We start from the raw sequence: 27,227 nt of genomic DNA on the forward strand, positions 1-27,227 counted from the left end.
GACGAAGTACGCTGTGTCGAATTACATATATGAAATACGTCATGCATGACGCTTCCATGCAACTTGCTGTTACTGGTTCAGCTCTTATGTCGCTGGACGTAAACCTATTTCATCTTTTTGTATAAAGAATAGTTATGACTAAGGATCATACTTGTGACGTTCTTTAATACTCATGAGAACTAGCTTTGGCAAAATACAGCCAAACTGGACGATAACTGGTAGTGCACGATTACTCGTAATGTTACGTTACAGGTAGTTTACCCTAAAGCAAAATGACAATAACAGAAAAAACACACAATTCATGTTGCACTTTATTGATTATGCATGACACAATTCATACAGTGTTGCAGTTTGACAAAAAAGAAATAGCTTCTATTAATACATCATTGCATGGCTAATGTGCTAATTTTATTTGCTGAGCTTTTGCTTTACTTTAAAACATAATTGACTCAACAAAGTAAATGTTATCGGTGGCTGGTAACAGTAACTGTTGCATTCCACACACAAAAACTTAACAGTTGATTGTCAAAACATTACATATTTCCTGAATTCTACTAATTATCATATTGCCATTTATACATTATGTGACAAACCCTGTAGCTACCATGTATAATAATATACAATTTGTTTCAATATTGCAGCATGATAGGACTAAGTACATGAGGTTTTACCTCCATTTCTAACTAATATATACTATAGATTCTATATTCAAAATTCATCTATTTTGATTGTATTGCAATGATATATACAAGCTGGTGGTCTGGAATGTTTGAGATGATATGGTCCATTCCATTCTAAATCCCAGGAAGGAACATTTCTAATTACAAGTGTACAGTATAATTATACCAGCTAAGGACACAAGTCTGCTTAGTACTGTACTAGTATGCTATTCAGAACCAAGGACAGGGACACAAGTCTGCTTAGTACTGTACTAGTATGCTATTCAGCACCAAGGACAGGGACACAAGTCTGCTTAGTACAGTACTAGTATGCTATTCAGCATCAAGGACAGGGACACAAGTCTGCTCAGTACAGTACTAGTATGCTATTCAGCACCAAGGACAGGGACACAAGTCTGATCAGTACTGTACTAGTATGCTATTCAGCACCAAGGACAGGGACACAAGTCTGATCAGTACTGTACTAGTATGCTATTCAGCACCAAGGACAGGGACACAAGTCTACACAGTACTGTACTAGTATGCTATTCAGCACCAAGGACAGGGACACAAGTCTGCTCAGTACTGTACTAGTATGCTATTCAGCACCAAGGGCAGGGACACAAGTCTGCTCAGTACTGTACTAGTATGCTATTCAGCACCAAGGACAGGGACACAAGTCTGCTTAGTACTGTACTAGTATGTTATTCAGCACCAAGGACAGGGACACAAGTCTGCTCAGAACTGTACTAGTATGCTATTCAGCACCAAGGACAGGGACACAAGTCTGATCAGTACTGTACTAGTATGCTATTCAGCACCAAGGACAGGGACATACGTCTGCTCAGTACTGACTAACTAGATTTTTTAGGCTACCAAAAAATGTAAAGCTGATTGTAAACAAACAATTCTCAGCTTTTGAGTACTGATAAATTTTGATCCTCCTTTTAGAACTCTATGATTGTATACAATTATGATGGAAGAAAGGTGATTATATAATGGAAGAACGGTGATTATCTCAGCAATTATAAGACTTGAAGCATAATGCAAGTCTGCAGATTGCAAAAAATTACTAAGTTAACATGTTTTATCAAAAGAAAGCTTTTTACTCCAATTGCACACCACTAATCCTACCCTTACCAAGTATGCACACATTTGCATATTAAATGATCACATTGTGCCACAAAAGGATATTAGCTAACATTAAGTACACCTTCCATTGGTAAATATTCAACTAATATAAACCTATAATATCCTACATATTGAATAAACTGCATAGTTAATACACACAAATTCAATGTGTGAAGTCCTATATACATCATATACTGTGTTGACTATAATGCAACAATTTGCGATACATTTTTGATTGTCATATTTCCATAACCCTTTCATAGAAAGGAGATGTTTTTTTGACCAATAGTAGGGAAGACCATAGGGTGTTGACTATAAATATAATACCAAGCTGAGAAAATCTCACTTGCCAAATTGTTAACCTTCTCCCTGCTGCCTAACACTGTAACCAATACAAATTTGGTACCAAAAGGCCACCTCAGCATTTAGAGGGTTAAACAATACACAACAGCTCCATCTTTTTAGCCTTAAGCCTTGGTTACACGTAGCTGAACATGGCTCCCGACCTCTAGGCAGCCAAGGTTGGCGGTAGGTCGGGAGCAGTCTGATCAGTTTTAGATTCAAAGTCAAATTTGGCTCCCAAACACACCCTGACCACCACTACTGACTTACTCCCAACCACCAGCCAAACCATTCCAGACCTCCCGTTCAAAGCAGAATGTTTTCAAAATTTCAAAACATTTGGTTGGTGCAGCCGAACACCAGCCAACCGCGCCAAACACCAGCTGATCATAGCTCAGACCTTTGCTCCCAAACCACTCCCAACCATGGTTTGGGGGAAGGTCAGGAGGCCATGTTCGGCTATGACACGTTATGCTAGGGTCACATTTCCTAACCGGGGCCCGGCCGGGCTGTTTGCAGAAACGAAAAATCAAAGTGTATGTCAATATATTTGCACAAGCTATGCTCTTAAATAATGTTGGGCGCGTTTTGTGTTTTTGCTGTTTTTATATCATACTTTTCGCTCCCAAAGACTGCCAGGCTGGGCCCCGGGTTGGAAATGTGACCCCAGCTTAATCGGGGCTTTAGAATACATAACAGCTCCTGGACCAACTTTTTAACATTAAATAAAGGAAGACAATCATAGTAAAAGCGGACACCGAGACCCTGAAATAGAATTTTTGTGACATACTGCACTGTGAACTGAATTCATAATATTAAAGTCCCACTCAACCTCAAAAGAATTCTCACTGGTGATATGACTTAATCCAAGAATAATTGAAAAATAAATTTAACTGAACAGTTCCATATCTTGTACAAGATATGGAAACTGTTCAGTTACTGTCATGCTCTAATTTGATTTGTTGGGTCTTTAATAGATTTAACAAAATGATGTACATAATGTACTTGGCACTGCACCCCATGCCCTGACCATTCACACCCCTTTACCCTGGAGAGCAGATCCCCTAAGCATAAAATTCTGATTGACCAGGGATGCTAAAAGGTCATATGAGTCTTCAACTGGGACTTGTCTGATAGTAGTATAGCAATTTCCCCCTCAAGAAGTCTCAGAATACCCCATTTTACTTTAGAATTCTCTAACACATCACAGTACTTTCGGCATGACCGTGGAAGGCCGAAATCCATGAGGACGAGCACAGAAGAGGTGGATAATAGTAATAACATCAAGGAGAACCTCCACCACCTCACCCTACACAATGTGAGTCCACAGGACAGAGGCACCTGACGAACGGCCATCGAACTTCCCCATCCACGTGCAAGAACGTCAAACCCCCAGATGATGGGGATTAAAAAAGACTTTAAACCGGATAGTGAGTGTGTGTGTGAGTGATAACACCGTGGCAGAGGGAAAATCAACACCATCCCTCAGCTTTGTTGGTCCACTCCCTCACACCTCCATACAATATTTTCAAAGAAAGAATAATGTCTAGTCTATCTCTTTTTTCTAGGGACAGGCTGGCTCTTACAGTAGCAGAACTGTCGGATGTGTGGGTACAGGTCCATGATGCAGTGGGGTTGGTCGCCGTACTTGTTTATCCGACTGATACCGTGTAACGTGTACGTCTGGTGCTCGAAGGATACCGTTACCGTGGCTTCAAACAGCGCGTCGCCGGGGGTAGTTTCAAGAATGACCTGGAAATTAATTGGTTTGGTTGGGTTAGAACTTAGACGTCAGCTGTGCAAATTTGAACAGTTAAAATTTGAGAGAGCCAAGGATTGAAATACATTACTTTTCTGCACCAAAAATTGGAGCTGTGCACCTAATTTTCGACAGTGGGTGCACCAGTCCACCAGTGACCTAGATATTTTTGTATGCTATAGGGTTACAATACTATTGTACACTACTGAAAAGAATATTCTTGACAATTTAAGTACTATATCTGAAAATTAAAGCAAAATTAAACCTTGTTGCACTTTGATTTCATTACTTGTTTGAATCTTAAAGTTAGCATTAGAACTAACAGATTGAAGTTCTTAAGAGAGGCCCGCAGTAGTGTAAAAACTTTGTTATGTTTTGCTGACACTTTACTTTTATTCATGTTGTGCACCCAATTTTTTCCTGAGGACCTAAATTTTTAGGTTAGTTGTATACTAGTGCACATATTCCAAAAAAATGAATTTCGAGCCAAGCTACCATACTAAAAAATAAAACAGAAAATGGCATGAACCTGAATGTCTGCTTGCTTCACGTGCACCTCGTGACCGAACCTGGGCAGCCGTTGGTCCTCGTCTCGGGTGCCGTTGAACCTCAGGACCTGCTCATTGGCTGTGACCAGGTCCGCCCTTTTGATAGTGCTGATGTCCACCCGGGAACACAGACTCCTGGGTAACAACAACACAATGACTTTTAATCACAGCTGTCAATCACAACTGTCAATCACAAGTGTCAATCACAAGTGTCAATCACAAGTGTCAATAACAATGACTCAATCACAATGACTCAATGACAAGTGTCAATCACTACTGTCAATCACAACTGTCAATCACATACAACTGTCAAACACAATGACTCAATCACAACTGTCAATCACAACTGTCAATTACAACAGGAAACTGATATTATATCCAGCTCTTATATATCCAGCTGTAATTCTAGTAATATAATTTAAAGGTGAAGGGATGAATGGCTTTTTACGATTTACAGTATGGGCGAAAAATTTTTCTTTGAAAGTGGACGAAAATTAGTGCACGCCTGGATGTCATCCATACAATCAAATCAACATGCATAGCCTTATTGAAATACTTACTAATAGGAGTTTTGACATTGCCTAGGGAATTTATCAAATTGTTCTTTCTCGCCCTGATTATGTACTTGGTAGAGCATTTAACCTGTATAAACATATTCTAATGAACTATACTATGTAGGATTTATTAAGTACTCATGCAAGTGCTTATATTATATTGAAAGACAAAACAGAGTCCTAACCTATAGGGTAAAGTCTGCTCATTAATGAAGTCCACCACAGCTTTGCTGGCATGGACCACATGGTCTTGGCCGGTGTCTAACTCCTCCCACTCCATACATGTGCACCAATGGGTGTCAATCCCTGCTTCCGTACACGTCATATTCTCCGGGATCTCCCGAAATAAACTGTGTCCTCTATATGGGTACTCACTCCCTGCCTTGTAGTTCAGTATGTCTAACAAAGTGCTGTGGATGTTGAAAGGAGTGGTCAGCTTAGCTGCATTGCTTTTTAGATTTTGCGCAATTTCTGGGTATTTTTTCTGAAACTCGGCGGGTAACGTTATCGACATAAACGGTAGTCTCTCCTCGAGCCTCCCTTGGAATGTTGAGCGAATTTTTCCGTACCGGGCGCCATGGTCGCCGAATAAGACAAGCATGGTGTCTTTTAAGTAACCCTCTCTGTTTAGAGACTGCAGGAACTGTAACATACTGTCGTCTGCATAAGCAAGGGGGTTAATGTCGCCATGGCTTAAGTCGCTGAAAAATCCAAAACTAAACCTCCTCAAGTCTTTATACTTCTCCTGAAAGTCCTTCATGTAATCGAGCATGACGTCGTGTTTGGGTTTTGAACCGAGGCACCGTCCGTTGGATAACTCGGAATAACTGACTTCCAGCCAAAAGGGTCTCATGTAGTGGTCGGTGGGCTGTTTGTCGAACCCGTTTAGCCGTAGGTTGAACACGCTCATCGTGGGTTGATCCTCCGCGAAGAGGGTTGCGTAGCCGTTTTTCTTGAATTCCTTCCACACTAAGGGATAAACATCCACGGAGTGCGAAATGTCTTGGTTTTTACGCACTTCCGGTAGCTCCATTTCTGTCTTTCCCGTCAGCATGGGAATCAGCGCGGCCGTCGTGGCGTCACCGATGATATTGTACCCGGTCAGTACAACGCTGTCGAGAATTTCGGTCATGTATTTATAAGTCTTCGGAAGTTTCCGGATGAAGTTCAGCCTAGACGTGGAGTCGAACCCAAACATAAGAACGTTCAACCCGAGAGCTGTCTCCGTCAAAGGTTTCTGTTTCGCGTCGTCGAAGACTGTTGGCTTAGGATGGATATGTGAAAATAACATTTCATAGGCCACATCTCTTAAAGATGTGTAATCGTAATCGTCATAGTCATGATAGTTATAACGACGATACTTTATGGCATAATCATCATCTTCTTCATCTTCCTCTTCTGCATCATCTTCATCTAAAACAGGCCTTTCTAGAAGATTTCTGAGTATCTTAGAATTTGTCTCATTGTCTGGATTTTCTCCAAACAGAGTATCGTTAGACGCTTCAGTTACGTTTTTGGTAGTGCCCGCGTCGGGTACGTTATAGAGGTAACCGTCCGTGTAGTCGTGATGGCGCGGGTTTTCTCCACATGTGATCTCAAAGAAATCTGCAGACAAAAGACATTAAACATGGTTTTAATGCATTCAAGTTTAGGGTGATTTGATTTCAAAGTATTAGGAGAAAATGTTCAGGTGGTTTTGAGTTTGCGATAGGGCTATTCAATGTAGTTACATACTGCTGCAGTAATGGAACACCGGCACCTTCACTGACAGCCAGTCTGAAACCTGACTTACTATGGCTGGCAACCTGGAAAGGATGCTACAGACAGGCAGAAGTCACTTTGCTTTCCCTTGCCAAACTGTTGTCTAATGTAGCATTAATGCCAGAAATACATACGCAGCATTGATGCTTGGTTAGTGCACACTGCCATGGTAATTTTATGGTAATTATGGCTGTCCAAATACCAGTCCCTCAATGTCCTAGCAGCCATGCCTTGGACCAAGGCTTGAACCAATTAGTTGGCATCTTTCCAGCATTAGTACTTTCTGCCACGGCCTTTAGTCATGCTTGACCTATACATTAGCATCCTGCAGCAACTGGGGTTTTTGGCAAGTGTGGACTGTAGTTAGGGGGCAGAGGGTTAATTTGGTGTGACCACCCCCACTGGCACAAGCCAGGGGAAAGGGTTTCCACTTCCCCTTCAGTCCAAGAAGACTGGGTGATAAATGATGATTAATGGACAGGGGTGTATGCTGGCATTAATGCTCTGTTCCAAAGGGAGCAGAGGGAATCCAGCATCTCTTAATGAATACATGTATGCACTCAATGTTCGCAGCCTCTTAATCACAACAGGTGCCTCCAACACATCATAACTCTGTAACGTTACATACATGTAGTGCTTAGCCAAGGGGTGGTGGGTAGAAGACATAACAAAAACTTTCACAGTGGTTTTGAGTTCATGGTGAAGCAATTACAGCAAAAGCTGACAACATAAAACCACCGGGAATTTTTTTTTTCATTTGGAGTAACTTGCTAGCCTGATTTAAATGCGCTTATAGCATCCGCCCGGTCAGCCCCTAGAAAGGGGCATAAAACCGTTTGTGTTAAACAGACTATAACATGATCTGCATTGAGCTTTAGTTATTCACCTTAGTGTTCAGTCATTCGGCCTTTAATAAGTGCTTACCCTATAGCTTAGCATAGGCCGCACATGTAGTGTCCTTACCTGTGTCAATGTTGAAGTCCAGCACTGTTTTAGTGGATTCGGTGATGTTGATGATTTGCTCGTGATCAAAATGTGTGTAGTCCTCGTCTCGTCGGTAAAGGGAGCGGAATATGCAGATGAACTCCTATAATGCAATTTGGACATTTAAGAAAAATGAAAAGATCATTGTTACTAGAGTATTGTATGAAAACAAAATGCAAGGTAGAGTAATCTGAACCTATCACAAAATTAAAGTACTAGTAAGTAACTTGAATGTTAAAGTTGGAAATTGAAATTGTATAATAATGTACTTAATCTACAAATTTATGTACATGTAGTAGGAGTCAAAAAGACATGGAATATTCAGATACTTTGAGATGCTTAATAATATATATTTTTGGTCTCCTCATGTGTCTACATGTAGCTAGGACTTATACTAAGTTATAGACAGGGTGTCCAATTTTCATGCTATTCTAGTGTCTGGTATGAGGAAAAAACAACAGTTACAGTGTGTGAGGGGGGAACATGTACATGACTTTTGTGTATGTATTTACGATGCAAACAGGGTATCCTCTGGGCACCCCGCCTGCTAAGGAGGCCTGATTCCAGTGTTCTCACCAGGATTTTTTCACAGCGTAGGGGTCAGGTCCGGAAGGCCAACTTTGCACGGCGCAAGTCACTCACGGAGTGCCAAAGCCATGATAACGTAAAGTTAACGGTTGGAAGTCTGGCATCTTCCCGCACAAAATTTTGAAATCCATAACCAAATAAAACACTTTTTACTGCATTTTGAGGGATAAATTTTGTGAAGTCACAGCCTCATTCTTAAGCCAAATAAGAACTTTCTATAAGATTTCTGAAGGTTCTACCCAGAAAGAAACGCCCCTTTGCTCATTGAAACACAGAATCAGGGTCCAGATCACAGCATCGGGGGTCCAGATCACAGCATCAGGGGCCCCTATGCTGAAAAGGCCTGAGGAGAACAAGGAATTTCTTTTGTTTTCTAAGTGTAGTGCATCCAGAAGACGTCCTGACGCCTCACTAGCTAATAGCCTGATGTACAAAGAACATCATACTCACATCAAAATCCTTCATCATCTCCTTAAGAACATCCAGGTCGATCTTAATGACCTCGTTCTGGAAGTGGATCAGCTCTGGATGCTCTTCCCGACACTTAAGAGGGTCAACATCATGAAACCAGTGTTCAATCTCCGGTGTGTAAAGTTCAAGTTCAGGTCGTCTACAGCCTGAGCGCTTAGAGTCCTCTTTCCCTCTCTGTCCCTCCATACTGGGTCTCTCCCCTTGGCGTTTTCTTAACAACAACTTCTTGAGAAATCCTTCGTGTCCCTTCTTGAAGACATCCTCGGTGGTGGTGGTTATTGCACGAGTGACTTGTCTGATGTCGAATCTGTTGCGAAATGTCACCACGGGCTTGACTGGCGTACTCTCCCGTAGCGATGGGTAGATGGCGTAGACAGTTAGTGCAACAATAGCCAGGAACGCGACGAATGGAGTCATGCCGTACTGTCCGATTTTGCGCCGCATCTTTATACGTGCTTTGTGCAGCACTCTGTACAGCAAACCCTGGGATGACATTGCGAAAAAAAGAATAAGATGTCATATAGACACAAAGTACATCTTAAAGCTACTCCTGACTTGTGACTTCCTAAAATCTAATTGAATAAACTGAAACATGGGTAATTTCTAGGTAGTGTGCATAGTCTAGTGGTTCAGTCCAATGCCTCTGGAGGCCGTGAGTTTGATTATGCATGGCTGTGTCGCTCACCCGACATGCATGCTACCGAAAAGCTTTAAGGGTTGCAGTCCTTAAGACTGACATTAATCTGTATCTGTATCTATATAGCCGGTATAACCGCCATCAGGCGTAACACACCAGCTTCGCAGGCACGCGGCGCGGCAGCAGCTGGTCATATTACACCGAACGGTCTGTTACACCTAGTCTTTGCATATCTGACTGCAACCGTTCTTTAAAGCTACTTAGTGATGAAGCTCCTACAGTACTTGATGACAACGAGTTCCATTCTACTATGGTTCTCGGGAAATACGAATTTTTGAACACGTCAATCCTTGGCTGATAACTCTGGTACTTAAAAGCATGACTATTTCTGGTCCTCTTCTGAGCTGGCATTAGATACTTATCAGTCGGTACGTCCACAAGTTTATTAGTCATCTTGTACATCATGCAAAGTCTGGACATTGTTCTCCTGTCCTCAAGTGACATCCATTGCAGGTCTGCTTTCATTTTTGTTACACTGGCGCCCCTTTCATAGTTGTTCGTGCAGAATCTGGCAGCTTGGTTCTGCACCCTCTCGAGTTTATCTATATCCTTCTTTGTGTATGGATCCCAAACTGTTGCAGCATATTCAAGGTTTGGTCTTACTAGAGACGTGTATGCAAGTGATTTTACCTTTGCTGGGCATGCCCACAAATTACGCTTGATCACTCCCAATGTCTGTTTAGCCTTAGTTGTTACTTTGTTGATATGGGTGTTCCACTTTAGCCCCGTTGTTAATGTAACGCCTAGGTACGGGTGGCTCTTTGCTGTTGCTAGAGCCTGTCCACAGAACTGGTAGGTGGTTACAATTGGGTTTCGTTTGTTTGTTATATGCATGATGTAACATTTTTCCGGATTAAACTGCATTAGCCATCTGCTTTGCCATTCTTCGAGTGTGTTCAAATCTTCTTGCAAAAGCTGTGAATCACTCTGTGTGGACAACTCTATATATAACAGGCAGTCATCGGCAAATAACCTAACATTAAGCCGTGGTCCACTGTTCATTTACTAGTTGAAAAGAGCTAGCCTAAGGGGAATTTTGCTGGTACAATGAACCTGTAAAAAATGTACATAGCGTCTGTCTTCTCTGTCACAACCGGTGTAAGAATAGCTATTCAGTGAGCTAAACTGGATTGATATCACCTTGAATTCACTTTCTAAAGGTGACTGTCTGTCATCAGTAAAATAGATTTTTAACCATGTTTTCGGCTCTGATAATAGAACCAGAGATTTCTATTCTATTTTCTATCCTGTTGTGATGTGGCCTTTAAGTTTAATGGCTTTCAGTGGCATCTTGCCAAAACATCCATTTTCCATGAGTGAAAATTACAAAGTGCTAAATGTCCATTTTAGTCAGTGACATTGTCAAACCATCAGCGGCCATTTTACAAATCACCATATAGCATGTTATTTAAAAAAAAAAAGTTATCATGGTCCTTTTATCTCCTACAGAATTTTGAACGTGACTTAAGCTTATCAATAATGCAGCATAATGATATAATGTTACATAACAGGGCTCGACATTCATTTTTGGCACCTAACCAAAAAAAATAGGTGCACAGAAAGAATTTTAGGTGCACCACTAAATAAATTGAATGTCAGCTAAACATAATCACAATGAAAGTTAACGCTCTTAAGAACTACAATCTTTGATTCTATAGCTAACTTCAAAATTTCAAACAAGTACATATATATCAAATAAAGTACAACATTAGAGGTTAAATTGCTTTTTCTGATACATTTCAAGAATATTCTGTTTACTAAGTGTGCAATTACCTTTGCCCTAATAGCCTACAAAAATATCTAGGTGCGCTGCTGCACCCAGTCAAAAATTAGGTGCACAGCTCCAATTTTGGGTGCACACAGGTGCACATGCACCTGAAGTATTTCGAGCCCTGCATAATGATATGTTACAGACAGGTTGTTGAATGGGACCAATGGAGTATATTCAACAGAAAAGACATACAAAATACCATTAAAAGATGATTTTTGGAGATAAATTATACCATATATCCTTCTCCTTGCTGCCTAACCCCAAAACCAAGGCCACACCAATTTTATTTGTTGCTTCTCTAATTTTTTCAGGAAAAAATTGGAAGCGACAGGGTGAAAAAAAAAAAAAATTTTCTTGCAAATAGTCTGGGGTGAAGATAAGGGTTTACATGACATAAAGAATAAGAGGATTATTCAAATTTCAGCTTTGTATGGCTCATTTTATGCAATGAACCCCTTTCTTTGATCTACATGTAGTACTATAATTTCCGTAACAAAATTACCTTTTGCTATGTAATGTATGAATTGATATTGTGAAATAGTTGTAATAAATGAAAAATTATAACTTATGATAACATATGACCACACTTTTCAGGTATGTGCAGGCCTTTATAATCAATTTTGGTGACTATTGAGATTTACAACTGAACAAATAGTAAAATCCGGGGTTAATTTGTGAATGGGAATAGTGACCCAATTTTCTTTTCTTTTTCAAAATATGGGAAAAACAGGACAGGCTATTCCAAGAAGCAACAAATTAAATTGGCGTGACTTAGTAGAGAATTCACTGCTAAATGGCTACAACAGTGTGCTAAAGGATAATAGGTCACTACATGCAAGGTCCTCTAATTGGCCTGACCTAGTTCACTATTTTCTCCCGGATCTAAACCCTTGAGAATGAAAATTTCATCAAAGCCAAGAGCACTGTTATGCTAGATTCGTTACCTGGCTGCACTTGGCACACTTAGTTTTGCAACCCATTAATAATTTAATGCAAAAGGTGTTGAAGTAACGACATAAAAAGGTTTGAAACCTGGGCTGCCTCCAGGACCCGTCCTTCCGTCCCAGGATGGAAATTTGCTTGTTGGGACGGAAAGGAATTAAACCCTGTCCGCCCAAAAAAATATCAATTACATGACCTAAAACTGATAAAAATGTATTTTTGCAAGCTTAGAATGGCAGATTCAACACTGAAAATAAAAAAACATGGGCTCCCAAACAATGAGTGGGACGGGAAAAAAATTCAAAGCAGGAGACAGCTCTGTTTGACACACAAAGGCCACGTACCATGTTGTTACGGCATCAGTAAAAGGTTCCGCCCATGATCTAGTTAGACGGATGGCCTGGACTGGTCTCAGCTAGCAGACTCGCAAAACCTGCTTTAACGATGTAACATGAGAAAAGAGAACCCTGTAACTGTTAGAGTCAAACCACTGGGTAAAGATTTGTTTACAATTAGGCCACAGCAAGTAAATTCTATGGATGACGTCCTCTGCAGACTTTATTGCAAAGGGCAAAAAAACCCACGATGGGTAAAACAAAACAAAATGGCTTCATTTTCCAAATACGACACTATAAACGTTGTAACAAGAATTGAAGTGACAAAACATGGTAATACATTGGCAAAGTGACACTAGTATGGTAGACTACTTGGCAACTACGCCCAAGGATTTATAACCACATTGATGTAGCATCCTTCGAAGACTTCCTGGAACGGCGGCGTAATTATATTTGGGGGAGGGGTGGTTACGCGATTTCTTACACGGGCCAAGGTTCTCTAATGTCAGCAAGGGAATTTTGCCGCCAAGGGAGTTATGTCACCGAAGGACGTAAGAAATCGTGTAACCCCCCCCCCTCCCCCAAATATATACGCCGCCGTTCCAGGAAGTCTGCGAAGGAGGCTACCATTGGTGTCACTTTTATTAGGGAGGTTAAAATAACTTTCAAATAAATTCTAATTAACCTCCTTCGGGACCTTGCTTTTACAACTAGTTTTACTTCAGAAGTCTATAACTATGTACAGTCATGGCTATCTCACTAGTGTCACTTCTACAAGTACAATCAAGGCTACAGCACAACATATTTTCTCAGTTAGTACATTCTCGTCGCATTGACTATCTGACCGCAGGGAAAAATTTCTTCTTTTTTTCCCCAAAGTCTGGTGAGAATTAATGAGCGTGCTGATGTCATCCGTAAGATTTACTTGCTTTGGCCTTACCGGGTATATGTGGGTGTACATGTAGTTATATGATAAAGAAAGTGTCACGTTCAGTCAAATCAAATCAAATCAAATTACTGTTATTAAAAACACATGTTATGCATAAAGAGGAGGAGCCAGTATAATACGTTGTCTGTGAAGACAAAAACAAACAAACAACAACAGATGACGTTGCAAGAGAAATCTGTTAGGATTTGCCACATACATTTTTTTTAGTTCAAAAACATTTTAATATTATAGAAAATCATAATTTTATCAGGTCCTTCTTCAAAACACACACCCACTTTAACGTGAACAAAATACAGTAAGACTAATTAATTCTAAGTAATCTTTAAGATATTAAAAAGTATTCTTACCTTGCAAAGATGGTCTACATGACTAGATAAGTTGGGTAGACTTTGCAGAGTGGCTGGACCAGTTTGTGCAGTTCCGGTATGTGGCGTCTGGCTTATGTTTTGGTTGTTGGGGTTATTAGGGTTCATCAAGCTAACCGATTTCATAAATAGGGGTGTTTAAAAATTTTAAAGTACAGATACAAGTAACCATATTTTATATTATAGATAGATATATTTGAATGAACGATAATAAATACACTTTAATAATGTATTTTCATTAGAATTGTTGGAAGTTTTGCCTTTAACAATGAACAATTTACTTGAAAATATTCCCCTGCAGAAAAGTATAAACGTCCACCACAGCTACACACACAAAATATTACTGTATTTTATGATTTCATATAATATTGCGACATCAAAGTATCAAAAACTTCAATAAAATGATGCTGAATATTATTTTCGTCAAATAAGTCGAAACTTGATTCAAAATTTTATAGTGTCAAACTGAGAAGCACTCAGGTTCGTTTCTCTGCGGTCTATATTGTGGAAACCGGAAAAAAAAGCGGCACTCGTTTTTATAATTTTACTGTACCTGGCAAAAATTATTATCAACGCCATGTCAGTATCGTCCGTTCACCTGGCAGCCGATGCCTACATGGTGTGTTTAACTCACGCTCTGTCCACAGAGAGGGAAGAGGTCATGGGACTTTGTATAGGAGAGGTAAGTGATCATGAAAATCAAATCCTTTTTTCAGCACCCCCCTCCCCATATTCATTTAGACAGGGACCTTGATTTTAGATAGAGCACTAGTATGATTAAGTTTTTGATAGAACCTCAGTGATTAGAGCAGGGAAATCATACTATATAATGTCCTTGATTAGAGTAAGGATCCTTAAATTTGACACGTACAATCGATTGACAATTATTTGTTATCAAATATATTCAAACCGAGGCGACGTGTGATTTGTTTTGATCTGATTTTAAGATTTTTATTGATTTAAAGAAAACTCTGGCAGCACAAACGGCTGAATTGTAATTTTTACAGTGAAGTTTGAAATAAGTGAAGTTAGATGTAGTATACACTTAAAGCTTGCCATAAAAACGTAAGCGTACTAATGTATATTGTCAAGTTTGTATATAGTATATACAGCATGATGTTAATATTCTGTAGGAGAGGGACGGTCCAAACGGACTTTCAAATGCAACAGACGGTCCAAACGGACTTTCAAATGCAACAGATGGTTAAGCCATACAAAACTGTCCCTTTTAAACGCATTTACCTACATTTCAAACCTCAAATCTTTATCACCAATGCAAAGCTGGATTTGTCAGGTTTGTTTAGGTAAAAAAAAAAAAATGATGCAATGTTGACCAAAGAGGACAAAAGAGACTTGCAACTACATGTATATAGTATAATAGAGTTGGATACAAGGCTGTATACCATATGCACAGAGCCTTCTTGCAATTGGTAAGTGCTGATGTTACCCCTCTTATGCTGTGTTTCCAGCGACTAACACCGACGCAGGATCGACCAGGAATCCAAAGTGCGGGAACAGACGACTTTATTTACAACTTGTTATTCTGATGTTATCCAACTGCCCAGCACGCATGCGCGCGTGCTGGGACCATACCATTCTTACACAGGGGTGTTTCTACATCGCTACACACGCCCCCTCTAAAATGAAATGGCGTCCCGACATTATTGTTATACAGGGCAAATAACTGCCACGAACGATAGATGTGCTTCATACCGTATTTCTTCTAATAAAGTGCACACTTTTTTTTTTAACTTTCAACATTCAAGATGAGGCTTCAGGTAATGTTACAACTACTGTTAAAGCTCCAATCTTTATAATAAACAGAACATGTACTTTTTGAAGGATAACTCTGCATTATTACTATCACAACCATGGATAATATTGGCTATTCTACATGGTGTTAACTCTTTCTTCTCTTCCACATTTGGCACATTATACTCAAAGTACTGTCTACTTCCAAGTCGTTACTCGGTGCTCTCTTCTTCGAACATATGTTTTGGTAATATCAGGGGTCTACTTGACCGCTCGGTTGTAACGTGGCTAACAGATACAGTATGTAGCTCGATACACAGATAATATAGTCTATTCAATGTCCTAATAGTGTTCAGCGGTTAATCCATATCTCTGTGGCGTGCAGCAGGTAATCCATATAAAGTTCTGAGTCCAATGACCTGGTACCATTCAGCAGGTAATCCATGTAACGTTCTGAGTTCAGCAGGTAATCCATATAAAGTTCTGCAGTCAGCAGGTAATCCACATTAAGTTCTGCGGTCAGCAGGTAATCCATGCAAAGTTCTGAGTTCAGCAGGTAATCCTGGTAAAGTTCTGGGTTCAGCAGGTAATCCTGGTAAAGTTCTGAGTTCAGCAGGAAATCCATATACAGTTCTGAGTCCAGCAGGTAATCCATACACAGTTCTGACTTCAGCCGGTAATCCACCTTCCCTTCTAGCTGGGCGCGCACATCTGAAATAGAACTACTGGAATCAACACCATGCAATGAGGACATGCCTGGTACCACTGTCCAGGTTGCCCTGGTGCCGTATTCGGGGGCCATGTCGCGGCATTACCCGCATCCACCGCATTCATGGTTGGTACCCTCACGTAACTGGGTTGTCCACCCGCATCATATGTGAGAGTAGGGGGGGGTCGTCTCATTCGCCTTGGCCTGTCTTCTCGGCCTGGTTCACCTCTGACCCTGACGGGTACGGGTTCTTCCTCTTCCTCACTGTCGCTGTGTTCATCTTGGACAGGATCTGCATCGGAATACTGAGGGGTGTCTCTTTCTGTACTCCCCCTCTCCTTGGGTTCTGTCTCGCTGTCACTACTGTGTTCCTCTCTGAAGGGATCTGCATCAGAATACTGGGTGTCTCTGTCTGTACTCCCCCTCTCCTTAGGTTCTGTCTCGCTGTCGCTGTCACTACTGTGTTCCTCTTGGAAGGGATCTGCATCAGGATGCTGTGGGGTGTCTCTTTCTGTACTACCCCTATCCTTCTCTCCCTCCGAGACAACAGGTGTTTTCTTGGCCTGTTCTGCTGGTGGAGTCTCTAGTCAGGCAGTATATTACATGGTAGGAGCATGTTCCTATGGAGGACTTTAGACTTCCCTCTTCCACATTCAGGGCTGACCTTGTAGACTGGGAGACCCTGCCCCATTCTCTTAATCACTGTATACACACTTTCTTCCCAATAAGATCTAAGCTTTCCCGGACCACCCCGATCACTCACATTCCGCACCAGGACGCGATCGCCTTCTGTCAGGCCCGAGCCATGTATTTTTCGGTCATAATACTTCTTCCCCTTTTCACCAGCTTTTTCAGCATGTTTGGTGGCTAGGCCATAGGCCTCCTCCATTCCCTGTTTCCACCTCTTCACGTATTCAGGGTAGGTCTGGGTTGCATCATCTGGTTCTTGTATTCCAAACAAGAGGTCTACAGGCAATCTTGGGTGACGCCCATAGAGGAGATGGAACGGGGAATAGCCAGTACTCTCGTTCTTCGTGCAGTTGTAGGCATGGACAACTTTGTTTAGTGAGTCTTTCCACCTCGACTTTTGGTGATCAGGAAGTGAGCGTAACATGGCCAGTAATGTCCTGTTGAATCGTTCAACTTGTCCATTTCCCTGGGGATGGTAGGGCGACGTTCTGGAATGTGCAACTCCGCTCAACTTTTCCAACCACTGAAAGAGTTTGTTTTCAAACTCACCCCCTTGGTCATGATGCAGCTTCAGAGGGTAACCAAATCGTGGAATGAAGTCGTTGAAGATCTTCTCTGCAGCCGTTTTTCCTGACTTGTTCTTGGTGGCGTAAGCCTGTGCAAATCTGGTGAAGTGATCGACGACCACCAGAATGTATTCAAAGCCTCCTTTGCTCTTCTCAAGGTGTACATAGTCAATCGAGATCATCTCAAATGGAGCTGTTGTTTTGATTGTCGTGAGGGGCGCCCTCGTTGGTATGTTAGGTCTTCTCTGTTTGATGCATGGACACTTGGTGGTTACATAGTCAATGATATCCCTCTGCATCTTGGGCCAGTAGAACCTGTGTCTGGCTAAGTCCACAACCCTCTCTGCACCCAGGTGTCCCATGTTCTCGTGGAGTTCGCGGTACACCAAACTTCTTAGACTGGCTGGCATCACTAATTGTGATTTAGTACCCGCTCGCCGGTGCAGGATCCCGTCGGAGTCTATGGGCAAGCGATTCCACTGACGGAGTAGTGTTCTAACATCAGGCGATTCTCCCCTAGTGTTCCTCGGATACTCGCCTCCTGATTCTTTCAGTTCTATTAGTCTGCCTATGGCTTGGTCAAGGCGTTGTGCTTCACTGATTGTGTCTTTACTGAGGGGATCGATGGTCGGGTTACCGTCTTCCATCGGTAAACTATCTGTGTTGATAGTTACTGCACTGATCCAGGTGGCGTCCCCTCGATCTGATGCTCGCATGGACTGCAGGGTGGCATCAATCACCTCGCTAGTACTGATGTCTTCAGTGCACGATGTCATGAATTCTTCAGCATCTACTGGTACTCTTGACAGCACATCTGCATCCGCATTGGCTTTCCCAGGTCGATACTTGATATTGAAGTTGAAGTCAGCTAACTCAGCGACCCAGCGATGGCCAGTTGCATTTAACTTTGCGGTGCTGAGCACATATGTGAGGGGGTTATTGTCTGTGTAGACTTCAAAGGAGGGCGCATAGTACAGGTAGTCCCGGAACTTCTCTGTAATTGCCCATTTCAGGGCCAGGAACTCTAACTTTCCGGAATGGAGATGGTAGTTCTTCTCAGATTGTGATAATGTCCTTGACCCATACGCAATCACACGTAGCTTGCCTTGACGATGCTGGTATAATACCGCACCCAGCCCCTGTGCAGATGCATCCGTGTGCAGGACAAATGGGCTCTCAAAGTCAGGGTATGCCATTACTGGTGGGCTGGTCAGTTGTGCTGTTAGCTGACAGAGTATTCCTTGGTGTTCTTCGGTCCACTTGATAGGCTGGTTTGGGACACAGTTTGACAGCAGGTCATACAGTGGCTTGGCTGTTTGACTGAAGTTCTTAATGTATGTCCGATAGTACCCTAGGAATCCCAGCAGTCTCCGAACTTCCCCTACTGTGGTAGGTGTCTTCTTCTTTAGGGTATTTACTGCTGCAGTTTCCTCTGGATCCATAGTGTACCCTTCTGCTGTCACTAATTTGCCCACATACCTGACTTGGCGCCTGAACATGATACACTTCTTGGGCTTCAATTTGCAACCGTGCTCCTGAAGGCGACGCAACACTTTTCTGTTCCTCTCCACATGAGATTCGAATGTGTCACTATGAACTATGGTGTCGTCCATGTAGGGTTCGCAGATTTCATGGCTGAGGCCCTCTAATACTTCTTCCATCTGTCGCTGATATGCAGGGGGTCCATTTTTCAAGCCGAAGGGGATACGAACGCATTCGTAGAGGCCATATGGGGTGACAAATGCCGTGAACTGGCGACTCTCTTCGTCCATGTACCCTTGGTGGTATGCTTTCCCCTGGTCTAGAACTGAGAACCAGGTGCTTCCTTTCAGGCGGTTTAAGATGTCTTGAATTCTGGGCAGAGGTTGCCGGTCCGACACAGTCTTCTCATTCAGGGCTCTGTAGTCGATACACAATCTCATACCACCATCTTTCTTGCGAACACATACCATCGGTGAAGAGTATGGTGACCGTGACTTAGTGATCCACCCTTGATTGATCAGATCCTCTATGTACTCTTTTACCTCTTTGTACAGTGGTGCTGGAATTGATACATAGTTCTTCTGCACTGGTTCTTGGTCGGTCAATTTTAGGTTCAGCTTGAGTCCCTCCATGTTACCAATGTCTGAATCGTCCTTTGAGAACGCCCCGCACTCTTCTCGCAGCATCTGCTTCGCTACTTTTCTCTGTTCATCATTTAGATGAGATAAGTCAACTGGTGGATCCCAGCAATCATCTGGTGCATCGCTTTCCATCTGCGCAGTGTTTACTTGAACTGGGGTTGTCGGTTGCTTCGCTTCTTCAGCTACCTTCCTCAGCTCGACCGGCACCATAGACCTGATTAGCTCCATCTGGCCCAACACTGTCCTCGCAGGTAAGTGAACATCATATTGGTTGCCGTTACTCACTGGCACTTTGATTATACCAGTTGAACTGACTGATGTTAGCACTGATTCCAACTCCAGGCCAGTGGGCCAACTACCACCTTCCTGTGGCTCGAACAATACAGTCTGTTTCTCCTCCACTGAACCAGTGGGGAGTCTACACCTCACTTGGACAGTGGTTCCTCCAGGGATGCGGACTCTCTTTCTGCCAACTCTAACATTCAGTGGAATAGCATTGCTGAAATCCTCAATCATGGTAACGAGCGCTTCTGCTTCTCGGGGTTTCACTGGTATCGCCTTCGAGAGTAGGGCTACTCCTGAGTGGTCAGCCTTCCGGCATTCGTTCTGGATTTCCTCGATTACATTATATCCAATGATTGGGTGTTCCTGCTTGCTGTCTGGGGTTATGAGAAAGGGTACTATCAACTCTGGTGTACTGTCTTCACCAACAAGCCTGAACTTGACCTCGATCCAACCGCTGTATGGTATTTCGGTACCATTTGCCGCTTTCAAGCTAAGGTCTGTTCCTCCCACTATTTCTCCCACTGACTTAACTGTCACCTCTGGAAGATGTATTCTTCTCCAATCCTCAGACATGATGCTGACTTGTGCCCCAGTGTCCCATAATGCTTGTGCAGGTACCCTTTCAAGTTGACACGATACTAAACACTTGTTTCCCACCAACCTTGTTATTCTTCTCTGTTGCTTTGGTGTCAAATGTGATGCAGCCATTGTGTTAATTTGAAGTTGTTGTTGTTGTTGTTGTTGTTGTTGTTGTTGTTGTTGTTGTTGTTCCCTCCTTCCTTGCTGTCTGTGGGACTGTGGACTGTCCAGGGCAGCCCCTAGTCCCTTGGGGGTGCCCTTGGGTCGTTTCCCTGGGTGCGGCTTTGGTGGCATTCTCTGGCGAAGTGGTTACTGCCACCACACTTGAAACAGTGGTCACATCTTTCCCTCCGTTGCTCCCAGCAAATTTGACACACTGGCCTCCTTGGTGGTGCCACTACTGTGTTAGCATTGATCCTTGCACTGCCAGCACTCCTCTTTTTCTCCTCCCTCTCCTGCTTCACTGCCACTGCCCTACCAATCCTCTCAAGGAGTTCCATATCACTAGTACTGGTGCTGTCACAGCTGTCACGGTCCAGATATGGCTGCAGATAGATGCGAATGTTGTCGTCTCTAAGTCCTGTTGACACTGCGCGTAGAAACGTTGCCTGTACCATCCTAACATCGTATAACTCTTCTTCGGAGGCTTCGGTTACCCTGTCCCTCAACCCCATCATCCGCATCAGGAAGCCCTGGGGGGACTCATCTACTGCTTGGGTTCCCATGCTCAACTTCCTATACAGGTCAGTAGCTGTCTCTTCTAAGCAGTATGCTTTGATCGCTCGCTCGACCATTGGTAAGTCAGGATGTGCCTTACCTTCCAGATATGTTTTCACTTCCTGCAGGCCCCCTTTATCCGGTATCGCCTTGATCACTGCATCAACCACTTCCTCCTCTGAGTATCCCTGCCGCAGTCCACTCTTTATCTGGTAGGTCAGGGAACGGAAACTGAGCTGGCCCACCTGACCAGTTATCTTAAACTCTTTCCTACTGAAAGGTGCAGCTGGCTTGCCCTTGCCCTGGTCCTCTCCTACTTTCCAAAGGCTCTTCTTCACAGACTTCTCCTTCTCCTCTGTCTTCCATGGTGATTTCGGCACTGTGTTGTTCCTCTCTTCCGGTGTCTCCACCTCCAATTTGGCCATCCTGTCTCCCAGCCGCTCCATTTCTGTGTAACACCCGTTGACAACGTGCGTTAGGTGGGTAGTGGCGTCCACCAACTTCTGCATGGACAACTCGGCCTCAGGCTCTTCCTTCTTGACCACCGTTGGCGTTCGGACAGCAGCTGGGGTGAATGGGCCACTCAGCGGTGGTAACTCTGGGTCCGACCAACTCCTAGACCTGCGGTGGCGTTCACTTTTAATTCCCCTATCTGCCATGCTTGCCCTGTTTACATGCAATTGCCCATGGGCTGCTAACGATATGGTCCTAAGTTGGCACGGTGTCCTTCAATCACTTCCTTCTAATGCCGCTCTACGATCGCCCTCCCCACGACACGGGCGCCGCCATCTTTCTTGTTGACGATATGGTAAAATGACCTCTCACCTTCTGCCTGCGTCACTTTTTGGCGGGAAAACTCGATTTCCCGCTCTTTCTCGGTTTCTGTCAGACGTCCGCCCACATTTACTGTCAGAGTTCCGAGGTCGCAATCGCTCCGTCTTCTGTACAAATCCTGGAATTATTGATCTCGGTAGAACCTCCAAATTGTTACCCCTCTTATGCTGTGTTTCCAGCGACTAACACCGACGCAGGATCGACCAGGAATCCAAAGTGCGGGAACAGACGACTTTATTTACAACTTGTTATTCTGATGTTATCCAACTGCCCAGCACGCATGCGCGCGTGCTGGGACCATACCATTCTTACACAGGGGTGTTTCTACATCGCTACACTGACAGTAATTATTTTAATACATTGTGCAAATTGTGTGACTGTACTGTTGTAGTACTGCTATCAAGCTATATTTAATCACCTGTAACTGTTCTCCCCAGGTGGATCCCAGCAGGACTGTACACATCTCAGCCGTCATCATGCTCCGACGGTCGGACAAGAGAAAGGACCGCGTGGAGATCTCCCCCGAGCAGCTGTCCGCAGCGTCCACAGAGGCAGAGCGTCTGGCGGTACAGCTGAACCGACCAATGAGAGTCGTCGGCTGGTACCATTCACATCCACATATCACTGTTTGGCCATCGCACGTTGGTGAGTTTGGAAAGAGCCAACCATAAGCCGGTATTAAACAGTAACAGAAAAGTCATAAAGTTATCAAGTTGAACAAAGTTGTAATTGTTTATATATATATATATAACTGTGGCGTTGTGGTGGCTTGAATTAATTGCAGGGTGTTTGGCCCAGCACCCAGAGCTCCTGAGTTCGAATCCTGGGTCCCCTGACTTGTCCCTTTGACGCTGTGCCCTTGGGAAATGCACTTAACATTAATTTCATCACTTCACTCAGGTGAAAATGAGTACATGTACCTAGCTTTGATTAGGGATGTCCCTCAGATAGGATGTTAAATGGAAGTCTCTTGTTTGAGGAGAGCCAAACCTCGATGTAAAAGAACCCACCACACTTGAAATGAGTAGGGGACTCCTTCCCGGTGTGAACGGATCAAATAAATCTGTCCGGATATGCAGCTTGTACTCTTCAGTACAAACCTGATTGTGTTATGCCATGGGGTGGTTTACCGGGTATGCAATACAAACAAAACAAACAAACAAACTAACAAATCTGACTGTTGTTGTTTTCTTCCCTTCGTCTGTAGATGTACAGACACAACAGTCCTACCAGTTCATGGACGACTGTTTTGTTGGGCTCATCTTTGCTGTCTTCAATGAGGACAAGGCCACAAAAGTATGTAATATCCACTTTAACTTTACTTAGTAAGTTTTCTAATCATGATGTAATCGAATACCAGTAATACAACAAAAAAGAATGCAACATCGCAATTTTCCCTATTTGTTTTCAATGGAAGTTTGTACAACAATATTGGGGCGGTATCTTTCTGAAGCTACGTGTACTGTATATGAATGGCATGTTTTTCCCATCCAAATCTGTATTGAAAAGCTCTTGCCATTATGCCTCTGTCCACTTTGAATCATTATAAAGCCTTAGTAGTTATACTTATAGGTGCCACATTGCCATACCACAATCATTGCTCAATGACCTGCAGTGGACCCTTCTCTCTGAAAGGAGGAGGAACGCCCGCCTCACCTTTTTCTATAAGCTAGTCAATAACTACATCAATATTAATACAGATAGTCTACTGAAACCAGCTCAGGGGCGCACCCGGGGAAGCCACACGCTCAAATTTCAACCACTTTACGCCCGAACAGACTCCTACAAATATTCATACTTCCCCCGCACCATCCCCGAGTGGAACGCCCTGCCTGGCGCGGTTGTTACGGCTCCCACCGTTGAGTCTTTCCGCGCCAGGCTGGAGGCCTGCCCGCCTTAGCCTGGGACCCCCTCCCCCCCTACTTTGCCCCTAGCGGGGTTATTTGGGGGTAACCGAAGTTGAAGTTGTACTCAAGTTCATTGTACCTGTTCCCAACCCCTTTTACAGAGACACCAGGTACAGGTGACTTGTTTCCAGTCTATCAACCAGAGTCCAGAAGGAGAACCTCCCATGTATGTGCTTTATTTACCTTCAGTATACGTCCTACTAAGTTAACCATTGATTACAAATGGTTATGGGGCATTAGTTTGAGGCAAGAACGTGAAGTATTCATCTGAACTGTATAGAATAAGATGCTGTTAGTTATTTGGTTGCGCACTGTTTCATTAGTTTGCTGTTTTTCTACCTTAGATTAGCCTGTGTTTACACAAGCTCTCGCTGGCAGAGGTCAATAACCCCCCTCCCCGCCACTAGGGCACGATAACCGTCAGACTGGCCCCTAGGAGCGCAATTTAGTCAGGCTAATGTTAGATGTATTTCACATTTTGAAACAACATATACATTTATTTGCTAAAGAAAATTCTACAAAGCATTTCAGATACATACTAGTATATAGCTGAAACGAATTGAATACAATGTATGATGTGTCAATATGTAAAAATAGCTCAGAATTTATAACTACTTATCCAACTGACATCATGTTTATCATCATGTTTGTTTGTTTGTTTGTTGTGTTGTGCAGGTATGAGAGAATAGAGATCCCTCTTCACATCTTACCGCAGGACACCATGAGTCGGCCGTGTCTGGAGTCACTGGTGGAGCTGCCCCAGATCTTCTCTCAGGAGGAACAGGAGGCATACAGCAGAACATTAGGGTAAACAGTCCTAAATCATCCATTAACAATCAGGCTATTAGCTAGCAGGGCGTCAGGGCGTCTTCTGGACGCCCTACAGTAAGAAACCAAGAAATTGGATGCCCTCCTTTTGTAGGGGAAACCCAGAGGACGCCCTGTTTCCCTGGTAATTACATACACGTGTTTCCCACACATACACTGGTCACTGTTGTTTTTTCCTCATACCAGACGCTGTGCAAATAATGAATTGGAATATATCGTAAAATGTGATAGATCTGATGTTTGAGTTTCTAATCTTCAAATCATTTATTCATCTATCTATTAATCTTTAGGGTGGCCCCTTCAGTTAACTAAGGAACTGATTAAACCATAAGTACACTCTACACATGTTAGTTTCAATGTTAGAAGTGTGGAATTCTAATTTCAGCTACATCTGAGTTACTTTAATATGTTGTTTGCTTGCTTGCTTGTGTTACAGAATCCGTTGTTTTAAAAAAAAGCTTAAGCTTCTGTGCTGAATCCTTATACTGTAATCCTTGTTTTTTTCACTGTAACTTTATGTTTACTGTTTTCACAGTCACCTCTGTACTGTGAACTTATCATTACCATAAAAAAAACTGTTGTTATCATGTATCATTCCTTGACTTGGCGCCACCGTGAAGTTAAAGTTCAGTGAAAGTACCCATTTTCCTTACACCGTGAAAGTTAAGATAAAGTGAATTACAGTACATTTTCTTTACAGGGAAGGCCTGGACCTCACCACCTGTATTCATAATGGTACAGTCTACATGCAGTCCCTCAGCCACCTGATGGAGGTGCTTAGTGGGTCTCTAGTGCAGACACTAGAGAACAGGGTACAGTATAACAAGAACAAGGTAAAAAGATTGAAGGAAGAGAAAGAACAGCTGGAGAAAGATATACAGGAATTTCATCAGAAGAGCCAAAAATGAGAACCTTATATAGGAGTATATGTACATAACCAACAACACTCTAAATCCAGAAAGACCTCTAAATCTGGAAAACTTAAAGGCACCCAGAGCGTTTTATGAGGCTTGAAAGCTGGAAATATTCTAGTTGCTGTAATCTTTATGAAATTGACATTTAATACCACTGTTTACCTCATTTGCGTGCAGATTTCTTATCAAAAGTGCTCAAAAGCGGCACAAAAATAAGCTACAAGGTGATCTTTTAGTTTCACGTGCCTACTAGTGTAAATAGACCGGTACCATAGCCCCGCCCACGTCTGTCAAAACGTAAAAATGCAAAATCAAAACATAAAAATGCAAATATTTGACAAACTTGCAGTCACTCTCTCATTGGTCGAACCGCTAATTGTGACAGACAGTCAGGATCAGTCTATTAGGGCTTGGATTTTCTATCAGTTCTCACCACACAACGGCATCGTATCTTTGCTCCTTTAATGTCGATATGTGTTATTGAAACTTACTATGTGTAGGAATGACTAGAAATTTGAGTTTTTTTATTCAAGTTTCAAGCCACATAAAATGCTCTGGATGCCTTTAAGTTTTTTCTAAAATTATGTATCTATGACTATGTATACAAGTATGACGAAACAAAGGGTTCATAATATCTACTAGGTAACAATTAGATGTCAACAGGGAACTTCAGCCAGAATTCTGGGAACATCAGTCAGATTTTGGGCAAATTATATCATAATTAGAATAAAAATCAGTTGATATTAGTCTATCAGAATGATGATAATGTTATTGGCTTCACAAAAAGGGTTTAAGTTTTCCGAATTTAAAATGTCTTTCCAGATTAAGACTTTTGCCTATTACATGTATAGAGCCTCAATTTAGGACAAGATACATTATATTTATTGTATTGTTGCATGTAAAATGAAAATATCCTACCTATGTAAAATGTAGTAGTAGATGTTGTTGACCAAAGTTGGTGCTATATGCATTTGAATATATAATAAATTATGTAATGAAACACACATTGGCTATGTTTTATGGACCATTAATTTACAATGCATCAAATGTTCGAAAAAACAATTCAACTTTGTCATTTTGATACACAACATTTTATGAATTACAAAATAATGAAATACCTTCTCTGCTTTGCAGTGATGTACAATAAAGTGATGTATAGTCTATAATGTAGACTGATTTCCAATTTTTTTCCTGTGTTTCTGTGAATGGCTTTTTGATTATGATGGGAATTGTCATTGAATGGATACATGTATATCTAGCTTTAATTATAAGAAGGAATAATTGTTACAGTAGATGAGTATACTTGTCAATAACAGTCTTGTTATTCCAACCAAGTGTTATATGTAGTTATTTTGACTTTAGGCCACACCATTTTAATTTCTTGGTTAACGGAATTTAAAAAAAGATGCTAGATTGGAAAATCAACGGGAAAACAGAATCTAAGAGGAAAGTTTGTACTTTCGTGCA

At 42.3% G+C, this 27,227-nt stretch overlaps 2 protein-coding genes across 3 annotated transcripts; one reads left to right on the forward strand and one right to left on the reverse strand.

The window, feature by feature from the left end:
* Positions 1-293: 293 nt before the first annotated feature.
* Positions 294-13,962, reverse strand: LOC136422593 (uncharacterized). 2 transcript variants are annotated; one of them, XM_066410398.1, is made up of 7 exons: positions 13,839-13,962; positions 12,552-12,643; positions 8,777-9,280; positions 7,718-7,841; positions 5,179-6,598; positions 4,421-4,574; positions 294-3,884 (listed from the first exon to the last, which is right to left on the reverse strand). In XM_066410398.1, exons 2-7 carry the CDS (start codon positions 12,552-12,554, stop codon positions 3,684-3,686), a joined length of 2,406 nt encoding a protein of 801 aa, XP_066266495.1. In that variant the 5' UTR covers positions 12,555-12,643; positions 13,839-13,962; the 3' UTR covers positions 294-3,683. The 2 variants fall into 2 exon arrangements, with proteins under 2 accessions (XP_066266495.1, XP_066266496.1); XM_066410399.1 differs by having other exon boundaries at positions 12,552-12,640; positions 13,839-13,958.
* Positions 13,963-14,354: 392 nt separating this feature from the next.
* LOC136422555 (lys-63-specific deubiquitinase BRCC36-like) lies at positions 14,355-25,783 on the forward strand. The gene is made up of 6 exons (XM_066410335.1): positions 14,355-14,538; positions 22,549-22,756; positions 23,319-23,407; positions 24,120-24,184; positions 24,694-24,825; positions 25,547-25,783. The coding sequence occupies exons 1-6, from the start codon at positions 14,434-14,436 to the stop codon at positions 25,752-25,754; spliced, it is 807 nt and encodes a 268-aa protein (XP_066266432.1). The 5' UTR covers positions 14,355-14,433; the 3' UTR covers positions 25,755-25,783.
* The last annotated feature ends 1,444 nt before the right edge of the window (positions 25,784-27,227 follow it).

This window comes from Branchiostoma lanceolatum, chromosome 17, assembly GCF_035083965.1.
Source record: "Branchiostoma lanceolatum isolate klBraLanc5 chromosome 17, klBraLanc5.hap2, whole genome shotgun sequence".
In the NCBI taxonomy this organism is placed as follows: domain Eukaryota; kingdom Metazoa; phylum Chordata; class Leptocardii; order Amphioxiformes; family Branchiostomatidae; genus Branchiostoma; species Branchiostoma lanceolatum.